Here is a 23,280-nt window from a genome sequence, read left to right as displayed (position 1 = left end):
GCAGAGCTGAACTAGATTTTGCACTCTCCAGTTTTAGTAAATCAGCCCCATTGTCTTTGGAGTTGTACTGTTCACTGTGGCTTTAAGTTTAGTTGTTTTGGTTTTTAATCCATTCTAATTACATATGTTTTTTTTTTTCAAGGCATCTTATGATAAGCCATCATGTTCTTGGCAATGTTCCACCAGTTGTGTTTGTGAGGGACAAGGAAGATGCCAAGAGGCAAGAGGTATGTGAAATAAACTGCATCAGTTAGAGCAGAACTATACTCAACTGCACTCCAGCCGAGATTATGTCACACCTGCAGATTCCGAAGTTCTACATTGAACTGTGCATACATGGCTCAGTGTACAGTGAAAACAGGCAGGTATGAATACTTTAACCCCTTCACGCCGGGGGTACACATATATGTGGCCTCTCGGTGGGTGGGCCCTACTACCGAGTGGCCTCATATGTGTACCAGAATGTAAACAAAGCTGCAAAGAGCACGCGCCCTGAACGCTCCTGGTACATTCACTGGCGACTAACGGAAAGATCCTGATCTCTACTTGCGATCGGGAGCTTTCTGATCATGTGACGGTCACATGATCAAAAACACCACTCCACTTCCTGGCATCAGAAACCTCTTAAAGGGCTGGGAGGCACCAGCATTAAGGGGTTAATGAAGAAGAGACATTGTATTTCTCTTCTGTATTAAAAAAAAACCTGCTCAATCACAAAATGTTAAGTACCACGCTAAGGCTGGCCATATAGTTATACAATTTTCTTGTGCAATTTTCCTTTTGATTTACCAAAACCATTTAATATGAGGTCAAACCTAAACACTTTTAATTTGTATGCAATCAGGCAGGCTACATAGTTGAAATTAAATCTAAACTAAATTGAATAAGAAAATTTGTATAATGTATGGCCAGTTTTAAGATGACTTCTAGGCAGATATAAGTTATAAATTAATGCAGCTGTATTAATACTTCAATAAATGATTTTAATGATGTCTACCTTTTTTAGTTTTGGTGTTTAGATGCTCTTGTTTTGCTGCAATATTGGATGTGGGAAATTCTGCTCTCTGAAAAACAATACTGAATTTTTTCTTTTTAATACAAGAGGTGAGGGTAAATCATCCAATAAGGACAAATGTTCTGGTGACTGCTAACATGTGAATTTCTTTCTTGTGTGATTTTTCTCTCATTTCCTGGTGTGTCTCAACGATAGGAAGTGAAGGTAAATCTCCCCACTGGGACAGAGACCACAAAAAAATAGCCTGATGGGTTCCAAACCTTATCGAAGACTAGATGAAAAACATATTTGGCTATGCATACACTATACAGTAAAAATTTCAAAAAAAAAATATTTTCACATGCTTGTCTACGGCCTGTGCTACTGTACAATGTGGTGTTAATGGACATTTAACTAATATATATACTTTTTGTAGGTTGAGGATCTATTCACACTTTTACAATCTGAAGAGGATAAAGTCTCATCAGTCAAAACGGATGTATCCAGGTACCTATTGCATAAGTTACTGTGATTTTGTCTTTTAGACCATTGGTTTGTTGAAAGATTTTCTTTTTTCCCCTACCTTACATGATAGCAGATGAAAGGGAGAGAGGATGTTAAATAAACTTAATTTGGTTCACGGCCAAAATGCTCTTTTGAAGTGGGGACCAGATTAAAATCATACAGCTCCTCTCTAAACTGACTGCTCAGAAACGTTTGGGCGGCCATGGCTGTGGCAGTGCAGTAGCATGTAGGTGAGCGGAGGGACCCCGAGGAGCTTCCTGAAAGTAGGTGATCCCTGCTATATGCATGTCTTTTCTCGGATTCAGCTATTTAGGGGAGGCTAGGAAATTGAGATGCTTGTCCTTGGGTAAAGTGCCTTGAAAAAGTATTCACACCCCTTAAAATTTTCCACATTTTGTCATGTTACAACCAAAAACGTAAATGTATTTTATGTGATAGACCAGCACAAAGTGGCACATAATTGTGAAGTGGAAGGAAAATGGTAAATGGTTTTCAATGTTTTTTACAAATAAATATCTGAAAAGTGTGGTGTGCATTTGTATTCGGCCCTCTTTACTCTGATACCCCTAACTGAAATCTAGTGGAACCAATTGCCTTCAGAAGTCACCTAATTAGTAAATAGACTCCACCTGTGTGCAGTTTCATCTCAATATAAATACAGCTGTTCTGTGAAGCCCTCAGAGGGTTGTTAGAGAACCTTAGTCAACAAACCAAATCATGAAGTCCAAGGAACACACCAGACAGGTCAGGCATAAAGTTGTGGAGAAGTCTAAAACAGGGTTAGGTTATAAAAAAAAATATCCCAAGCTTTGAACATCTCACAGAGCACTGCTCAATCCACCATCCGAAAATCGAAAGAGTATGGCACAACTGCAAACCTACCAAAACATGGCCGCCCACATAAACTGACAGGCAGGGCAAGGAGAGCATTAATCCGAGAAGCAGCCAAGAGGCCCATGGAGAGATCCACAGCACAGGTGGGAGAGTCCGTCCACAGGACAACTATTAGTCGTGCTATTCACAAATCTGGCATTTATGAAAGAGTGGCAAGAAGAAAGCCATTAGGAAGAAAAGAACGGCTGCACACCACAGGAACGTCCCAACGATTTTATTCCAAAAAATAGCAATAAACAGCCAACAAAGACAGAGTGTCCAAACCCAGGAGGTGACGTGTGCGTTTCACACTGACCTCCGTGCTTCTTCAAACCACTGAGGTTAGTGTGAAATGCACGCGTCACCTCCTGGGTTCGAACACTCTGTCTTTGTTGGCTGTTTATTGCTATTTTTTGGAATAAAATCGTTGGGACGTTCCTGTGGTGTGCAGCCGTTCTTTCCTTCCTATTGCTCATCGGTGGCAGGCCTTGGCTTGCACCCAGCGCATTCGGACTATAGTGACTGCTCGCCTGGAGCGGTGTCTTCCTTGTTTGAATAAGAAGAAAGCCATAAGAAGTCTCGTTTTCAGTTTGTGAGAAGCCGTGTGGGGGACACAGCAAACATGTGGAATTAAGGTGCTCTGGTCAGGTGAGACCAAAATTTAACTTTTTGGCCTAAAAGAAAAACTCTGTCTGCAGCAGAAAGCTAACCCTGCACATCACCCTGAACATACCATCCCCACCGTGAAACATGGTGGTGGCAGCATCATGTTGTGGGGATGCTTTTCTTCAGCAGGAATAGGGAAGCTGGTCAGAGTTGATGGGAAGATGGATAGAGCCAAATACAGGGCAATTTTAGAAGAAATCCTGTTATGCCCTGTACACACGACCGGTTTTGGCGTCGGAATAAACTCTGAAGGTTTTTCCGACAGAATTCCGCTCAAGCTGTCTTGCATACACACGGTCACACCGAATTCCGACCGTCAAGAACGCGGTGACGTACGATGGGACAACACGTACGACTCTCGTACTTGCTTCAGAGCATGCGTCATTTTTGGTACGTCGGAACAGCATACAGACGAGCAGTTTTCCCGATAGGAATTTGTTCCATCTGAAAAATATAGAACATGTTGCCTATCTAAGTCCGTCTGAATTTTTGACGTAAAAAGTCTGATGGGGCATACACACGGTTGGAATATACGATGAAAAGCTCCCATCTAACTTTTTCTGTCGGAAATTCCGACCACGTGTATGGGGCATTAGAGTCTGCAGAAGACTTGAGACTGGGGCAGAGTTTCACCTTCCAGTAGGACAACTACCCTAAACATACAGCCAGAGCTACAATGGAATGGTTAAGGTCAAAGCATATTCATGTGTTAGACTGGCCCAGTCAAAGTCCAGACCTAAATCCAATTGAGAAACTATGGCAAGACTTGAAAATTGCTATTCACAGACGCTCTTCATCCAATCTGACAGAGCTTGAGCTATTTTGCAAAAAAGAATGGGCAAAAATTTCACTCTCCAAGATGTGCAAAGCTGGTAGAGTCATACCCAAAAGCTGTAATTGCAGCGAAAGGTGGTGGTTGTACAAAGTATTGACTCAGGGGGGCTGAATACAAATGCACACCACACTTTTCAGATATTTATTTGTAAAAAACATTAAAAAACATTTATCATTTTCCTTCCACTTCACAATTATGTGCCACTTTGTGCTGCTTTATCACATAAAATACCAATAAAATACATTTACGTTTTTGGTTGCAACTTGACAAAATGTGGAAAATTTCAAGGAGTATGAATACTTTGAGAACACATCAAATCTCAATATGGAAAAATATCATGCTGGATATCTATACGAATATGGACTGGGTAATGTGTTGGGAATGAAAGGATGCCACATAGCTTGATGGAAATGAAAATTATCAACCTACAGAGGGCTGAATTCAAGGACAGCCTCGAAAGTCAAAGTGAAAAAATCATGCAACAGGCTAATACATTTTGCTGAAATTTCATTGCAGCAACTCAAAATGGTACTTGGAAGTTTGTATGGCCCCCACGTGCTTGTATGCATGCCTGACAATGTCGGGGCATGCTCCTAATATGACGGTTGGTGTCCTGGGGTATCTCCCCCCCCCCCCCCCCAGATCTTGACCAGGGCATCACTGTGCTCCTGAACAGACTGAGGTGCAACCTGGCAGCGTAGCATGGACAGAAACATAATGTTCCAGAGGTGTTCATTGAATGGTGTGGGGCCATTCAATGGTATCAATTCCTTCATCCTCCAGGAACTGGTTGCATGCTCTCACCACATGAGGCCGGGCATTGCCGTGCACAAGGAAGAACCCAGGACCCACTGCACCAACGTGGGGTCTGACATTGGGTCTAAGGATTTTATTGCGATACCTAATGGCAGTCGGGGTGCCATTGTCTACCCTGTAGAGGTTTGTGTGCCCCTCCATGGATATGCATCCCCAGACCATCACTGACCCACTACTAAACCAGTCATGCTGAACGATGTTACAGGCAGTATAACATTCTCCACAGCTTCTCCAGACCCTTTCACATCTGTCACATGTGCTCAGGGTGAACCTGATCTCATCTGTGAAAAGCGCAGGGCGCCAATGGCAAACCTGTTCAATGGCAAATGCCAATCAAGCTCCACGGTGCCGGGCAGTGAGTATAGGGCCCACTAGAGGACTATTTCTGATTCTTTGATGAGAGACATTCACACCAGTGGCCTGCTGCAGGTCATTTTGTAGGGCTCTGGCAGTGCTCATCCTGTTCCTCCTTGCACAAAGGAGCAGATACCGGTCCTGCTGATGGGTTAAGGACCTTCTATGGCCCTGTCCAGCTCTCCTAGAGTAACTGCTTGTCTCCTGGAATCTCCTCCATGCTCTTCAGACTGTGCTGGGAGACACAGCAAACCTTCTGGCAATGGCACTATTGATGTGCCATCTTCGAGGAGTTGGACTGCCTGTGCAACCTCCTATAGCAGTGGTTCTCAACCTCAGTCCTCAAGTACCCCCAACAGGCCATGATTTGGGAATTTCTCTTAGATAAAATAGCTGTCCAAAATACCAAGCCATTGACTCTGATTTAAAGCACCTGTGCAAGATAAAGAAAAACCTGCAAACTTGGCCTGTTGGGGGTACTTGAGGACTGAGGTTGAGAACCACTGCTCTGTATAGGGTCCAGGGTATCGCCTCATGCTACCAGTAGTGACACTGAGCCTAGCCAAATGCAAAACTAGTGAAAAACACTTAAAAGATAAGTAGGGAAAAAAATGTCTGTGGCCTCCACCTGTAAAACCATTCCTATTTTGGAGGTTGTCTCGTTGCCTAGTGCACCTGTTGTTAATTTCATTAACACCAAAGCAGCTGAAACTGATTAACAACCACCTCTGCTACTTAACTTACCAGATCAATATCCCAGGATTTTGACAATGCTATACTCTGATTAAACATGTGGATGTGAGTGCTAAAAACAGCACAATTAGAAAAACAATTTTGACCTCCCAGAATCTAGTTTCTTTTGATGGAGAAGAAATGGGGTGGTTGGGGAGGTTAATTCACAACTAATAACATTAATTAACCATCTGGAACTATAATAATAAATGGATAATCAGAACAACAGACTCTGAACTGCTAAAGTCCAAAAGAACTACATTATAGTCCAATATAAGCAATTGTAGAAGGCAGCCCTGTTGATAAAGAAGAAGCAATCCTCTGGATACTGTAGGAGAAGAACGACAAGGGCGCCACTCTAAGTGCAATATTTAAAACCAGTATTTAATATATCTTAAAAGCAGGTACTCACAAGGGTACATGTAAACAGGCATGTGAATAATGTGCAGGTGGTGCCAGGTGTCCCAGGGACCATCTTGTGGTATCGTTCCGCTTCATAAGACAGGCTGCGCTGATGGATTGTCGGCAGGTCCGGCCGCTGGAACGCACTGTGTGTGATCCGAGGGAGCAAAAGCACTTCCGGGTCCGTGCAGGGATGGCAAATAGGCCTATTTAGGTTTAGGTATCATCTTGGTATCATTCTTTTCAGCCAGCGGTCGGCTTTCATGTAAAAGCAATCCTAGCAGCTAATTAGCCTCTACACTGCTTTTACAAGCAGTGGGAGGGAATGCCCCCCCCCCCCCCCCACCGTCTTCCGTGTTTTTCTCTGGCTCTCCTGTCTCAACAGGGAACCTGAGAATGCAGCCGGTGATTCAGCCAGCTGACCATAGAGCTGATCAGAGACCAGAGTGGCTCCAAACATCTCTATGGCCTAAGAAACCGGAAGCTACGAGCATTTTATGACTTAGATTTCGCCGGATGTAAACAGCGCCATTGGGAAATTGGGGAAGCATTTTATCACACCGATCTTGGTGTGGTCTGATGCTTTGAGGGCAGAGGAGAAATCTAGGGTCTAATAGACCCCAATTTTTTCAAAAAAGAGTACCTGTGACTACCTATTGCTATCATAGGGGATATTTACATTCCCTGAGATAACAATAAAAATGATTTAAAAAAAAAAATGAAAGGAACAGTTTAAAAATAAGATAAAAAAGCAAAAAAAAATAAAGAAAAAAAAAAAAAAAAAAAAAAAGCACCCCTGTCCCCCCTGCTCTCGCGCTAAGGCGAACGCAAGCGTCGGTCTGGCGTCAAATGTAAACAGCAATTGCACCATGCATGTGAGGTATCACCGCGAAGGTCAGATCGAGGGCATTAGACCTCCTCTGTAAATCTAAAGTGGTAACCTGTAAAGGCTTTTAAAGGCTTTTAAAAATGTATTAATTTTGTTGCCACTGCACGTTTGTGCACAATTTTAAAGCATGTCATGTTTGGTATCCATGTACTCGGCCTAAGATCATCTTTTTTATTTCATCAAACATTTGGGCAATATAGTGTGTATTAGTGCATTAAAATTTTAAAAAGTGTGTTTTTTCCCCAAAAAATGCGTTTGAAAAATCGCTGCGCAAATACTGTGTGAAAAAAAAATGAAACACCCACCATTTTAATGTGTAGGGCATTTGCTTTAAAAAAAATATATAATGTTTGGGGGTTCAAAGTAATTTTCTTGCAAAAAAAAAATAATTTTTTCATGTAATCAAAAAGTGTCAAAAAGGGCTTTGTCTTCAAGTGGTTAGAAGAGTGGGTGATGTGTGACATAAGCTTTTAAATGTTGTACATAAAATGCCAGGACAGTTCAACCCCCCCCCAAATGACCCCATTTTGGAAAGTAGACACCCCAAGCTATTTGCTGAGAGGCATGTCGAGTCCATGGAATATTTTATATTGTGACACAAGTTGCGGGAAAGAGACAAATTTTTTTTTTTTTTTTTTTTGCACAAAGTTGTCACTAAATGATATATTGCTCAAACATGCCATGGGAATATGTGAAATTACACCCCAAAATACATTCTGTTGCTTCTCCTGAGTACGGGGATACCACATGTGTGAGACTTTTTGGGAGCCTAGCCGCGTACGGGACCCCGAAAACCAAGCACTGCCTTCTAAGGGCGTAAATTTTTGATTTCACTCTTCACTGCCTATCACAGTTTCGGAGGCCATGGAATGCCCAGGTGGCAACCCCCCCCCAAATGACCCCATTTTGGAAAGTAGACACCCCAAGCTATTTGCTGAGAGGTATAGTGAGTATTTTGCAGACCTCACTTTTTGTCACAAAGTTTTGAAAATTGAAAAAAGAAAAAAAAAATGTTTTTTCTTGTCTTTCTTCATTTTCAAAAACAAATGAGAGCTTCAAAAATACTCACCATGCCTCTCAGAAAATAGCTTGGGGAGTCTACTTTCCAAAATGGGGTCATTTGGGGGGGTTTTGTGCCACCTGGGCATTCCATGGCCTCCGAAACTGTGATAGACAGTGAAGAGTGAAATCAAAAATGTACACCCTTAGAAATCTTGAAGGCGGTGATTGGTTTTCGGGTCCCCGTACGTGGATAGGCTCCTAAAAAGTCCCACACATGTGGTATCCCCATACTCAGGAGAAGCAGCTAAATGTATTTTGGGGTGCAATTCCACATATGCCCATGGCCTGTGTGAGCAATATATAATTTAGTGACAACTTTTTGTAATTTTTTTTTTTGTCATTATTCAATCACTTGGGACAAAAAAAATGAATATTCAATGGGCTCAACATGCCTCTCAGCAATTTCCTTGGGGTGTCTACTTTCCAAAATGGGGTCATTTGTGGGGGTTTTGTACTGCCCTGCCATTTTAGCACCTCAAGAAATGACATAGGCAGTCATAAATTAAAGGCTGTGTAAATTCCAGAAGATGTACCCTAGTTTGTAGGCGCTATAACTTTTGCGCAAACCAATAAATATACACTTATTGACATTTTTTTTTACCAAAGACATGTGGCCGAATACATTTTGGCCTAAGTGTATGACTAAAATTGAGTTTATTGGATTTTTTTTATAGCAAAAAGTAGAAAATATCATTTTTTTTCAAAATTTTCCGTCTTTTTCCATGTATAGCGCAAAAAATAAAAACGGCAGAGGTGATCAAATACCATCAAAAGAAAGCTCTATTTGTGGAAAGAAAAGGACGCAAATTTCGTTTGGGTACAGCATTGCATGACTGCGCAATTGGCAGTTAAAGCGACGCAGTGCCAAATTGTAAAAAGTGCTCTGGTCAGGAAGGGGGTAAATCCTTCCGGGGCTGAAGTGGTTAAATATTGCACTTAGAGTGGCGCCCTTGTCGTTCTTCTCCTATACTCTGATTAAAAATGTTCCTTTAATTTTTTTAAGCAGTGTATGTATATATACAGTTAAGTCCATAAATATTTGGACATGGGCACAATTTTAATTTTTTCAGGTATTTACCCAAACATATTCAAGCTATAGTTATATAATGGATATGGGCTGAAAGTGCACATGCTCAGGTTTAATGAGGGTATGCACATCCAAATCAGAGGAAGGGTTTAGGAACTACAGCTCTTAAAAAAAAATAAATAAATAAATAAATAAAATAAAATAATTTTTTTTTTTTTTTTTCACAAAATTGTCATATTAGCAGGTTATTTCTCACACACAGCATATTACACCCCAAAACACATTCTGCTATTACTCCAGAGTATGGCGATAACAAATGTGTTGGACTTTTACACAGCGTAGCCACATACAGAGGCCCAACATGAACGGAGCACCTTCAGGCGTTCTGGAGTGCCCAGGCCAATTCTGACATTTCTCTCCTACATGTAAAAATCATGATTTATTTGCTAGAAAATTACATGGAACCCCAAAACATTATATATGTTTTTTTAGCAAAGACCCTAGAGAATACAATGGCGGTCGTTGCAACTTTTTATCTCGCACGGTATTTGCGCAGCAATTTTTCGAACGTTTTTTTTTGGGAAAAAAAGCTCACATGTGTAGTTTGCACACCATTTTCATATGTGGGCGGGACTTACATATGCGTTCGCTTCTGCATGCGAGGACACGGGGGGAAAATTTTTTTTTTTTTTTTTTATATTGTTCATTTTACTTTATTTATATTAGTTTGATACTTTTGTCCAAAAAATAAACTTTTTGATCACTTTTATTCCTATTACAAGGAATGTAAACATCCTTGTAATAGGAATGTGGCATGACAGGTCCTCTTTACAGTGAGATATGGGGTCAATAAGACCCCACATCTCACCTCTAGACTGGGAAGCCTGAAATAAAAAAAAAACAAAGAAAACAATCCTGGCTTCGATCGTAGCGGTGAGTCGGTAGAAGCACCTGAGGGCGGCGGGAGGGGGGGACGTCCCCTCTCGCCTCCAGTAAGAACAATCAAGCAGTGGAACAGCCGCTATGATCGTTCTTATGGTGTAGGGAATCGCCGGCTGATATCTGAATTATGCCTGTAGCTGCGAGCATCGTTCAGATATCCCCACACAAAGTCAAGGATGTCGTATGATGGCCGGCGGGCGGGAAATGGTTAAAAAACTTTTTTTTTTTTTTTTAACCACTTGCCGACCGCCTCACGCATATATACGTGAGCAGAGCGGCACGGGCAGGCAAAATCACGTACCTGGTACGTGATTGCCTTCCCGCGGGCGGGGGGTCCGATCGGCGGTCGGCGTTTGGTTGGAAGCGATCAGAGATGAGGGGGAGACCATCCGATCGTGGCCCCCCCCCTCGCGATCGCTCCCAGCCAATGAGAAACATCCCCTGCCTGTGTATAGTACACAGAGGCAGAGGATGTGATGTCATCTCTCCTCGGCTGGCCAGTTTCCGTTGCAGCGCCGAGGAGAGAAGACATGTAAGTGCACCAACACTCACACACAACACAGTAGAACATGCCAGGCACACTAAACACCCCCGATTCCCCCCCCGATCGTTTTTCCCCTCCGCCCGGCCCAGCCCACCCAAGTGCAGTATCGATCGATCACTGTCACTTTTTTTTTGTAGCGTTTTGGTGAACTGGCAAGCGCCAGCGGCCTAGTACACCCCGGTCGTAGTCAAACCAGCACTGCAGTAACACTTGGTGACGTGGCGAGTCCCATAAGTGCAGTTCAAGCTGGTGAGGTGGCAAGCACAAGTAGTGTCCCGCTGCCACCAAAAAGACAAACATAGGCCCGTCGTGCCCATAGTGCCCTTCCTGCTGCATTCGCCAATCCTAATTTGTGAACCCACCGCTTCTGCAGCGCCCGTACTTCCCCCATTCACATCCCCAACCAAATGCAGTCGGCTGCATGAGAGGCATTTATATGTCCTCCCGAGTACCCCTACCCAACGAACCCCCCCAAAAAAGATGTGTCTGCAGCAAGCGCGGATATAGGCGTGACACCCGCTATTATTGTCCCTCCTGTCCTGACAATCCTGGTCTTTGCATTGGTGAATGTTTTGAACGCTACCATTCACTAGTTGAATATTAGCGTAGGGTACAGCATTGCACAGACTAGGCACACTTTCACAGGGTCTCCCAAGATGCCATCGCATTTTGAGAGACCCGAACCTGGAACCGGTTACAGTTATAAAAGTTACAGTTACAAAAAAAAAGTGTAAAAAAAAAAACACAAACAAAAATAAAAAAAAATAGTTGTCGTTTTATTGTTCTCTCTCTCTCTATTCTCTCTCTATTGTTCTGCTCTTTTTTACTGTATTCTATTCTGCAATGTTTTATTGTTATTATGTTTTATCATGTTTGCTTTTCAGGTATGCAATTTTTTATACTTTACCGTTTACTGTGCTTTATTGTTAACCATTTTTTTGTCTTCAGGTACGCCATTCACGACTTTGAGTGGTTATACCAGAATGATGCCTGCAGGTTTAGGTATCATCTTGGTATCATTCTTTTTAGCCAGCGGTCGGCTTTCATGTAAAAGCAATCCTAGCGGCTAATTAGCCTCTAGACTGCTTTTACAAGCAGTGGGAGGGAATGCCCCCCCCCCCCCCCCCCCCCACCGTCTTCTGTGTTTTTCTCTGGCTCTCCTGTCTCAACAGGGAACCTGAGAATGCAGCCGGTGATTCAGCCAGCTGACCATAGAGCTGATCAGAGACCAGAGTGGCTCCAAACATCTCTATGGCCTAAGAAACCGGAAGCTACAAGCATTTTATGACTTAGATTTCGCCGGATGTAAACAGCGCCATTGGGAAATTGGGGGAGCATTTTATCACACCGATCTTGGTGTGGTCAGATGCTTTGAGGGCAGAGGAGAGATCTAGGGTCTAATAGACCCCAATTTTTTCAAAAAAGAGTACCTGTCACTACCTATTGCTATCATAGGGGATATTTACATTCCCTGAGATAACAATAAAAATGATTTAAAAAAAAAAAAATGAAAGGAACAGTTTAAAAATAAGATAAAAAAGCAAAAAAATAATAAAGAAAAAAAAAAAAAAAAAAAAAAGCACCCCTGTCCCCCCTGCTCTCGCGCTAAGGTGAACGCAAGCGTCGGTCTGGCGTCAAATGTAAACAGCAATTGCACTATGCATGTGAGGTATCACCGCGAAGGTCAGATCGAGGGCAGTAATTTTAGCAGTAGACCTCCTCTGTAAATCTAAAGTGGTAACCTGTAAAGGCTTTTAAAGGCTTTTAAAAATGTATTAATTTTGTTGCCACTGCACGTTTGTGCGCAATTTTAAAGCATGTCATGTTTGGTATCCATGTACTCGGCCTAAGATCATCTTTTTTATTTCATCAAACATTTGGGCAATATAGTGTGTTTTAGTGCATTAAAATTTAAAAAAGTGTGTTTTTTCCACAAAAAATGCGTTTGAAAAATCGCTGCGCAATTACTGTGTGAAAAAAAAAAATGAAACGCCCACCATTTTAATCTGTAGGGCATTTGCTTTAAAATAATATATAATGTTTGGGGGTTCAAAGTAGGGCTGGGAAAAAAATCGATTTGAATCTTGAATCGAGTTGAGAGGTCAAATCGATTCAAATCTTCTTCAAATCGATTTTTTTAGATTTTTTTTTTTTTTTTTTTTTTTTTTTTTAACAGCACCGCGCCGGGCCTGAGGAGCTGCGGGCACGATTTTTCAGGCGAGGCCGCGGCTTCGGCCTAGTCCGCGAGGCCCGACGCTGTGCATGGGTGGGTGGGTGTGTAGGCGGGGTAGTGGGCGAGGCTGTTGGTGGAACGCCGCTGTGTATTGGAGGGCTGTGATATCAGGAGGAGGAGGGGGTGGGGGGATCACAGGGACATTCCCGGGCTGCAGAGAGAGAGAGAAGGGAGGGTGAGTCAGAGCTGCCTGTATGGTGTATTTTATGAGATAGTGATACTGATAGCCATGTGATGATCACTGCCAGAAAGAATAATACCTCAGAGGAGAGAAGTCACATCCCATCACATCCCATTTCCATATATTCACCCTTCTTAAATATCATTACATAGCACTGTGCTCAATATATGAAAATACCCCCATATGGCATCACACAGCAATGTGCTCATCACTGTATACTGACACACTACATCACTGAATACTGACACACTACATCACTGAGTAATGTAGTGTGTCAGTATACGGTAATGTAGTGTGTCAGTATACGGTAATGTAGTGTGTGTCAGTATACGGTAATGTAGTGTGTGTCAGTATACGGTAATGTAGTGTGTCAGTATACGGTAATGTAGTGTGTCAGTATACGGTAATGTGTGTGTCAGTATACGGTAATGTAGTGTGTGTCAGTATACGGTAATGTAGTGTGTGTCAGTATACGGTAATGTAGTGTGTGTCAGTATACGGTAATGTAGTGTGTGTCAGTATACGGTAATGTAGTGTGTGTCAGTATACGGTAATGTAGTGTGTGTCAGTATACGGTAATGTAGTGTGTGTCAGTATACGGTAATGTAGTGTGTCAGTATACGGTAATGTAGTGTGTGTCAGTATACGGTAATGTAGTGTGTGTCAGTATACGGTAATGTAGTGTGTCAGTATACGGTAATGTAGTGTGTGTCAGTATACGGTAATGTAGTGTGTGTCAGTATACGGTAATGTAGTGTGTGTCAGTATACGGTAATGTAGTGTGTGTCAGTATACGGTAATGTAGTGTGTGTCAGTATACGGTAATGTAGTGTGTCAGTATATACGGTGATGTAGTGTGTCAGTATATACGGTGATGTAGTGTGTCAGTATATACGGTGATGTAGTGTGTCAGTATACGGTGATGTAGTGTGTCAGTATATACAGTGATGTAGTGTGTCAGTATACAGTGATGTAGTGTGTCAGTATATACAGTGATGTAGTGTGTCAGTATATACAGTGATGTAGTGTGTCAGTATATACAGTGATGTAGACTTGATGCACTTTAATATAATAAAAAAAAAAAAAAAAAAAAAATCGGATTCGAATCGTGAATCGAGTTTTTTATAAAATTCACTGCCTATCACAGTTTCGGAGGCCATGGAATGCCCAGGTGGCACAAACCCCCCCCAAATGACCCAATTTTGGAAAGTAGACACCCCAAGCTATTTGCTGAGAGGTATAGTGAGTATTTTGCAGACCTCACTTTTTGTCACAAGGTTTTGAAATTTGTAAAAAGAAAAAAAAAAAAATTTTTTTCTGGTCTTTCTTCATTTTCAAAAACAAATGAGAGCTGCAAAATACTCACCATGCCTCTCAGCAAATAGCTTAGGGTGTCTACTTTCCAAAATGGGGTCATTTGGGGGGGGGGGTTGTGCCATCTTGGCATTTTATGGCCTTCAAAACTGTGATAGGTAGTGAGGAGTGAAATCAAAAATGTACACCCTTAGAAATCCTGAAGGTGGTGCTGGGTTTTCGGGGCCCCGTACGCGGCTAGGCTCCCAAAAAGTGCCACACATGTGGTATCCCCGTACTCAGGAGAAGCAGCTGAATGTATTTTGGGGTGCAATTCCACATATGCCCATGGCCTATGTGAGCAATATTTCATTTAGTGACAACTTTTTGTAAATTTTTTTTTTTTTTTTTTTGTCATTATTCAATAACTTGGGACAAAAAAAATAAATATTCAATGGGCTCAACATGCCTCTCAGCAATTTCCTTGGGGTGTCTACTTTCCAAAATGGGGTCATTTGGGGGGGGGTTTGTACTGCCCTGCCATTTTAGCACCTCAAGAAATGACATAGGCAGTCATAAACTAAAAGCTGTGTAAATTCCAGAAAATGTACCCTAGTTTGTAGACGCTATAACTTTTGCGCAAACCAATAAATATACGTTTATTGACATTTTTTTTACCAAAGACATGTGGCCGAATACATTTTGGCCTAAATGTATGACTAAAATTTAGTTTATTGGATTTTTTTTATAACAAAAAGTAGAAAATATCATTTTTTTTCAAAATTTTCAGTCTTTTTCCGTTTATAGCGCAAAAAATAAAAACGACAGAGGTGACCAAATACCATCAAAAGAAAGCTCTATTTGTGGGAAGAAAAGGACGCAAATTTCGTTTGGGTAGAGCATTGCATGACCGCGCAATTAGCAGTTAAAGCGACGCAGTGCCGAATTGTAAAAAGTGCTCTGGTCAGGAAGGGGGTAAATCCTTCTGGGGCTGAAGTGGTTAACACAAAGTTGTCCATTTTATACAATATTTCTAACACATGGCATGTACATACCAAAAATGACACCCCAAAATAGATTCTCCTACTCCTCCTGAGTACAGCCTGGCCACATACAGTGGCAGAGTATGGCGGGGCATGGCGGGGTATTGCGGGGTATTGCACAGGGAATCGCAGAGTATTGCACAGGGAATCGCAGAGTAGTGCAGGGATGGCTGAGCATGGATGAATGGATTTATGGCTGTGACTGCACATGTCACTGAGCAGCGCTGTGGGCACTACACATCCAGCCCACAGCGCTGCTACCATCCGATCCCTCCCCCTCTGTGTACCGATCGGTACAGAGAGGGGAGGGAGGAACCGGCGTCATGACGCCGGTTTGTTTACATGTGATCGCTCCGTCATTTGACGGAGCGATCACATTTTAAACGGACTTGATTAGCGGCCGTTTACCGTTATCTGTGATGTGCCAGGTCCACGGATGTTCCCGTGTGCGCGCCCCAGGGGGCGCGCGGGAGCGTTTTTCTGGGATCACGTCATATGACGTGCTCCCAGAGTTATCCAACCGCCCTGCAGCCGTCATTTGGCTATGGGCCGGTTGGTAACTGGTTAAAAATTAAAATTTTATGATCATATTCATTTGTCATATTACATTTGAGCCCCTGAAAATGGGGGGAGGGGGCTGTGTATAAAAATGGTTGCAGTTCCTAAAACTTGTACTTGATATTTATGTTCAAACCCTTGAATTAAAGCTGAAAGTCTGCACTTCAAATTAATTTTGATTGTTTTGTTTTAACTTTATTCTGGTGGTGTGCAGAGCCAAATGTATGAAAATTGTGCCTGTGTCCAAATATATATGGACCGAAGTGTGTGTGTGTGTGTGTGTGTGTGTATATATATAATATAGTCAGGTCCATAAATATTGACACAATTCTAATCTTTTTGGCTCTATATACCACCACATTAGATTTGAAATGAAACAAACAAGATGCACTTTAACTGCAGACTTTCAGCTTTAATTTGAGGGTAATTACATCCAAATCGGGTGAACTGTGTAGGAATTACAACAGTTTGTATATGTGCCTCCCACTTTTTAAGGGACCAAAAGTTATGGGACAGATTAATGGGACAGATTAACAATCATCCATCAAACTTTCACTTTTAAATACTTGGTTGCAAATCCTTTGCAGTCAATTACAGCCTGAAGTCTGGAACACATAGACATCACCAGACGCTGGGTTTCATCCCTTCATACCAGTTCCATTGGCAGCCATAAATGCCCACGCCATGACACTACCACCACCATGCTTCACTGATGAGGTGGTATGCTTTGGATCATGAGCAGTTCATTTCCTTCTCCATACTCTTCTCTTCCCATCACTCTGGTACAAGTTGATCTTGGTCTCATCTGTCCATAGGATGTTGTTCCAGAACTGTGAAGGCTTTTTTAGATGTTTGGCAAACTCTAATCTGGCCTTCCTGTTTTTGAGGCTCACCAATGGTTTACATCTTGTGGTTAACCCTCTGTATTCACTCTGGTGAAGTTTTCTCTTGATTGTTGACTTTGACACACATACACCTACCTCCTGGAGAGTGTTCTTGATCTGGCCAACTGTTGGGAAGGGTGTTTTCTTCACCAGGGAAAGAATTCTTCGGTCATCCACCACATTTGTTTTCCGTGGTCTTCTGGGTCTTTTGGTGTTGTTGAGCTCACCGGTGTGTTTTTTCTTTTTAAGGATGTTCCAAACAGTTGATTTGGCCACACCTAATGTTTTTGCTATCTCTCTGATGGCTTTGTTTTGTTTTTTTTCAGCCTAATGACAGCTCTTTGGATATCATATTGAGAGTTGACAGCAACAGATTCCAAATGCGAATAGCACACTTGAAATGAACTCTGGACCTTTTATCTGCTCCTTGTAAATGGGATAATGAGGGAATAACACACACCTGGCCATGGAACAGCTGAGCAGCCAATTGTCCCATTACTTTTGGTCCCTTAAAAAGTGGGAGGCACATATACAAACTTGTAATTCCTACACCGTTCACCTGATTTGGATGTAAATATCCTAAAATTTAAAGCTGAAAGTCTGCAGTTAAAGCAAATCTTGTTTGTTTCATTTTAAATCCATTGTGGTGGTGTATAGAGCGAAAAAGATTTGAATTGTGTTGATGTCCCAATATTTATGGACCTGACTGTATATATATTAGAGAGAGAGATAGTTATAGATATGTATGTATATATATATATATATATATATATATATATATATATATATATATATATAATATATTTTCACAAAAGTGAGTACACCCCTCACATTTTTGTAAATATTTTATTATATCTTTTCATGTGACAACACCGAAGAAATGACACTTTGCTACAATGTAAAGTAGCGAGTGTACAGCTTGTATAACAGTGTAAATTTGCTGTCCCCTCAAAATAACTCAACACACAGCCATTCATGTCTAAAGTGCTGGCAACTAAAATGAGTACACCCCTATGTTAAAATGTCCAAATTGGGCCCATTTAGCCATTTTTCCTCCCTGGTGTCATGTGACTCATTAGTGTTAGGGAACAAGTGTGTTAAATTTGGTGTTATCGCTTTCACTCTCTCATACTGGTCACTGAAATTTCAACATGGCACCTCATGGCAAAGAATTTCTGAGGATCTGAAAAAAAAGGAATTGTTACTCTACATACCGATGGCCTAGGCTATAAGAAGATTGCCATGATCCTGAAACTGAGCTGCAGCATGGTGGCCAAGACCATACAGCGGTTTATCAGGAATGGTTCCACTCAGAACAGACCTCGCCATGTTGCGTGCTCATGCTCAGCGTCATACCAGAGGTTGTCTTTGGGAAATAGACGTATGAGTGCTGCCAGCATTGCTTGCAGAGCTTGAAGGGGTGGGAGGGTCAGCCTGTCAGTGCTCAGACCATATGCCGCGCGCTGCATCAAATTGGTCTGCATGGCTGTCGTCCCCAGAAGGAAGCCTCTTCTAAAGATGATGCACAAGAAAGCCCGCAAACAGTTTGAAGACAAGCAGACTAAGGACATGGATTACTGGAACCATGTCCTGTGGTCTGATGAGACCAAGATAAATGTATTTGGTTCAGATGGTGTCAAGCGTGTGTGGCGGCAACCAGGTGAGGAATACAAAGACAAGTGTGTCTTGCCTACAGTCAAGCATGGTGGTATCAGGGTCTGGGGCTGCATGAGTGCTGCCGGCACTGGGAAGCTACCGTTCATTGAGGGAACCATGAATGCCAACATGTACTGTGACATACTGAAGCAGAACATGATCCCCTCCCTTCAGAGACTGGGCCGCAGGGCAGTATTCCAACATAACGACCCAAAACCCACCTCCAAGACAACCACTGCCTTGCTAAAGAAGCTGAGGGTAAAGGTGATGGACTGGCCAAGCATGTCTCTAGACCTAAACCCTATTGAGCATCTGTGAGGCATCCTCAAACGGATGTTGAAGGAGCACAAGGTCTCTAACATCCACCAGCTCCGTAATGTCATCATGGAGGAGTGGAAGAGGACTCCAGTGGCAACCTGCGAAGCTCTGGTGAACTCCATGCCCAAGAGGGTTAAGGCCGTGCTGGAAAAAAATGGTGGGCACACACAATATTGACACTTTGGGCCCAATTTGGACATTTTCACTTAGGGGTGTACTCACTTTTGTTGCCAGCGGTTTAGACATTAATGGTTGTGTGTTATTTTGCAGGGACAGCAAATTTACACTGTTATACAAGCTGTACACTCACTACTTTACATTGTAGCAGTGTTATTTCTTCAGTGTTGTCACATGAAAAGATATAATAAAATATTTACAAAAATGTGAGGGGTGTACTCACTTTTTAGAGATACTGTGTGTGTGTGTGTGTGTGTGTGTGTGTGTATGTATGTATGTGTATATATATATATATATATATATATATATATATATATATATATATACATACAGTTAGGTCCATATATTTGGACACAGGCACAAATCCTCATCTTCTGGGGTCCCCCACCGGCGAGCCTGGCTTCTCCTCTTATCGGAAGCCTCTTGCTATTGTGGAATTCCTGTGGGCTTAATCCCGAGACATGCAATCTGACTCAGCCCTCTACCCCTTTACCACCACATCATAACGTTCACACACACACACACAAAAACTGTAGCTGTTGACTTTCACCTGTCCCAGGATCCAGCGGCGTGCTCACCCCACCCTCACCTCATGTTCTCCCTGTGTCCTCCCTCGCTGGATTCACAATGCGCATGCGCGAGTGGCGCTGCCATCTGTGACTGGCCCCGAAGTCTTCTGAGACCTATCATGAAGACCTCAGAAAGGAAAGGGGAAGGAGAACTTCTGCTTCCGATCACCTACACTGAAGAGTGCATGAGCATTATGGGAAATGTAGTTCCAAAACATCTGGAGTGCCAAGGTTCGCCATCACTGACCTAAGTCAATTGGTGCATTAGTAGGAGAAGGTACCTGTCAAAATCGGTGTATGGATGTACATGTTGCATTGTGCCACTGCTCAGAAACAACGTATAAACATGAACAACGTGAAAGGCATTGATTACACATGTCGGTCCCTCTGACAGCTTTGGCAGGAGCTGTTTACGTCTATGTAGAATTTGATTGGGCAAGCCAATCAAATTATACACAGGCAGAAACTGCTGCTCCCACTGGCCGTCAGAACAGACCTCATGGGGGAGCTTGCTGCCTGTGTATTATTGTTGGTGGCAAGATTGGCGTCCTTGGTTGCTAGAATATAGGTGACAGAAACTGCTAACTGTGGTGGCCAACAAAATGTTTACACTATGGGGGTTATTTACTAAAGGAAAATCCACTTTGCACTGCAAGTGCACTTGAAAGTGCACTTGGAAGTAAAGTCACTGTAGATCCGAGGGGGACATGCAAGGAAAATAAAAAATAGCATTTTAGCTTGCACATGATTGGATGATGAAATCAGCAGAGCTTCCCCTCATTTCAGATCTACCCCTTAGATTTAGAGCGACTGCACTTCCAAGTGCACTTGCAGTGCAAAGTGGATTTGCCTTTCGTAAATAACCCCCTATGATTGTACACATGTAAACGTTCAAACATTACATGTGTGCAAATCACATATACACAGGATCTTGCTGGCAGCATAGAAATCTGTTGTAAAATGGGCACACAGCCCCATAGAGTGTAAAGAGCTGTTGTCATTTTGTTCTGTGTGTAGACAACTTATTAAAAAGAATGAATGTCCGCCGAGTTTTATAGGTACGAACAGACAAGTGCACAAACGCAAAACCTGTGCGTCTGTACCTGTCAAAGTTGGCTGTCTGGGTGGGTTCTAACAGCCAATGCGTACCTATTCAATTTAAATGGGCTGCCGAAATGTCTCTTCACTCTCTGTGGGGCGAGCATCCATGTGAATGATCCCTTAAACGTAACCACAAAATTATTTACAGTAAGTTCATCTCTTTCACAAAACTCTAATTTTCTTTTAAATCAAACCTGTTTGTGTTAAAGGTGAGCTCAATCTAAAATGATTTTGTTTTATTCATTTTTATGTGGGAGTAACAGTGGGTTGAATCACCTTTTGTATATTTGTGTAAATACTGAAGATTCTGCTTTTTAATGGTCACAGCAGCTGGGTGTAACTGGACATGTATGTGGAAAGACAGAGGACAGCATGTTAACCAGTTTGCTAGTAACTATGCAAAATTTAAATATCACTTTCAGGCCCCTTTCACACGGGACGGATCCGTGTTGATCCGCCCCGTGTTTATCCGCTGCTCAGCGGGGATCGCTCCGCTTTCCCCAGCTGAGCAGGCAGATGACAGGGTGGGACCCGCACACTGTGCAGGGACCGCCCTGTCAGATCTCCGCTCTCTCCTATGGGGGATCGGAGGAACACGGACCGTCTGTCCGTGTTCCTCCGATCCGCTCTGCAGACGGATAGAAAAATAGGATTTTCTTCCGTCCGCAGAATCGGACGAGAGCGGAGGCGGACGACATCGGGTGTTAGCGGATGTACATCCGCTGACACCCGCTATCCCATAGGGATGCATGTATGTCCGTATTTCATCCGAAAACGGATGGATGAAATACGGACATACTGTCCGCATGTGTGAAAGGGGCCTTAGGTAGAGCTGACTTTCAAATTGTATGTGCTATATTATGTTTAACAAATATCTGTTTTGTTTAAGGAAACTGGATACAGAAGCCCTTAAAGAAGTGTCTGCATTTCAGCTACCTTTCTTTGGTATTGATCATGCAGAACTTAACCAACAAATTTTTGCTTACAAGAAAAAAATGAAAGCCAAAGTAATTGAAGCTGACAGCAATGAACATTCTCAGCGACAGCAAGAACAACTTGAGGCAATTAGGAAACAGAATTTCCAAAGGAAAAAAATGAAAAAGCAGAAGGGGTCTGCTTATGACCTCAGCCCACAGGATTATCAGTTGCTCAGTGCCATGGACTCTGAGGAACAAGAGGAGATGGACTTTGAGCTACATGCTGACCAAGTGACCTTACTTGAAGAAGAAGAATCAAATGGCGACATCTCTCAAAAATAAGCATTTAATAGTGGCTATATCTGCCAAGAGCAAACCTATTTTTTTTTATTTTTAGACACTGCTGCATTGGAATTCTTTGTCCTGGATTATTTGTACCTTTCAATACGTTGTGAAAAGTCTGTACATTTTAATGTTAGGACTGCTAAATAAATGTTATAATATCAATGGTTTATATGATAGGGATTTTTTCTTTGAAGATTTGTGATATCTGTAAACTTTGATAAAGGTAATTTAAGCCACTTCAATACAGGGCACTTATACACCTTCCTGCCAGACTAATTTTCAGCTTTCAGCGCTATCACATTTTGAATGACAATTGCGCGGTCATGCAATGTACTCTAATGAAATTTTTATAATTTTTTTTCCCCACAAATAGAGCTTTCTTTTGGTGGTATTTGATCGCCACTGGGGTTTTTATTTTTTGCGTTACAAATAAAAAAACAAAGACTGAAAATTTAGAAATAAAGAAAAAATGTCTCCTTTCTTTTACAAAACTTTGTAAAGAAGTAAGTTTTCTCCACTGATGGGCACTGATGAGGCAGTACTGATTGCCACTGATGATGAGGCACTTATATGCAGCACTGATAGGCGGCACTGATATACACTGAGGGGCACTCATAGGTGGCACTGATGGGAACTCATAGGTGGCACTGATGGGCACTCATAGGTGGCACTGATAGATGCCACTGGAGGGCACTTATAGGTGGAACTGATAGGCAGCACTGATCAGGAGGCACTGGTAGGCATCACTAATGGGCACTGATTGGCATCCCTGTTGGTCATGGATGGGCCTCCCTTTGTGGCCATGGGTTGGCATCCTTGGGGGGGGGGGGGGGGGGGACTGCACTGATAATCAGCGCACACACGTCAGGGCTTCCAGATTCCGATAAGCCCCCCCGCCCGCAGACCCCGACAACCAACAGCCAGGGTTGTCAGGAAGAGGCCCTTGTCCCCATCAACATGTCCCCATCAACATGGGGACAAGGTTCTTTGAGGTGGGGGCACCCCAAAGAACCTTGTGTCCAATCACAGCTGATCGCAGTTTACACCGTGATCAGCTGTGATTGGACTCAGCTGATCACGTGGTAAAGAGCCTATGTTATAGGCTCTTTACCTTGATCAGAGATACCGTGTGTCAGACTGACCCACCACACCACTGATCACCGAGATGCGTGCCCCCTTGGCTTGTCCTTCTGAACGTAATATGACGCTCAGTCAGGATAACAGAACCACTTTCCAGGGGTACTTTTGCTATATGGCGGGCGGGAAGTGCTTAAAGTGATTGTAAAGTCAGGTTTTTTATCTTGAGGCCTCATGCACCCAGGGCGTTAGAAAAAACGAGCTGCA

At 42.6% G+C, this 23,280-nt stretch overlaps 1 protein-coding gene across 1 annotated transcript in view; it reads left to right on the top strand.

Annotated features, from left to right (window-relative positions):
• The window catches only part of RBFA (ribosome binding factor A), a 40,737-nt gene extending 18,639 nt beyond the window's left edge, over positions 1-22,098 (top strand). Inside the window, exons 5-7 of the mRNA XM_073631184.1 lie at positions 143-227; positions 1,431-1,501; positions 21,564-22,098. Of these exons, the coding sequence (XP_073487285.1) occupies positions 143-227; positions 1,431-1,501; positions 21,564-21,933 (526 nt within the window). The 3' untranslated portion in view covers positions 21,934-22,098. The remainder of the gene's footprint in view (positions 1-142; positions 228-1,430; positions 1,502-21,563) is intronic.
• The last annotated feature ends 1,182 nt before the right edge of the window (positions 22,099-23,280 follow it).

This window comes from Aquarana catesbeiana, linkage group LG05, assembly GCF_042186555.1.
Source record: "Aquarana catesbeiana isolate 2022-GZ linkage group LG05, ASM4218655v1, whole genome shotgun sequence".
NCBI classification, from domain to species: domain Eukaryota; kingdom Metazoa; phylum Chordata; class Amphibia; order Anura; family Ranidae; genus Aquarana; species Aquarana catesbeiana.
The sequence above is the reverse complement of the archived record's forward strand: the minus strand, read 5'-3'. Positions and strand labels throughout refer to the sequence as shown.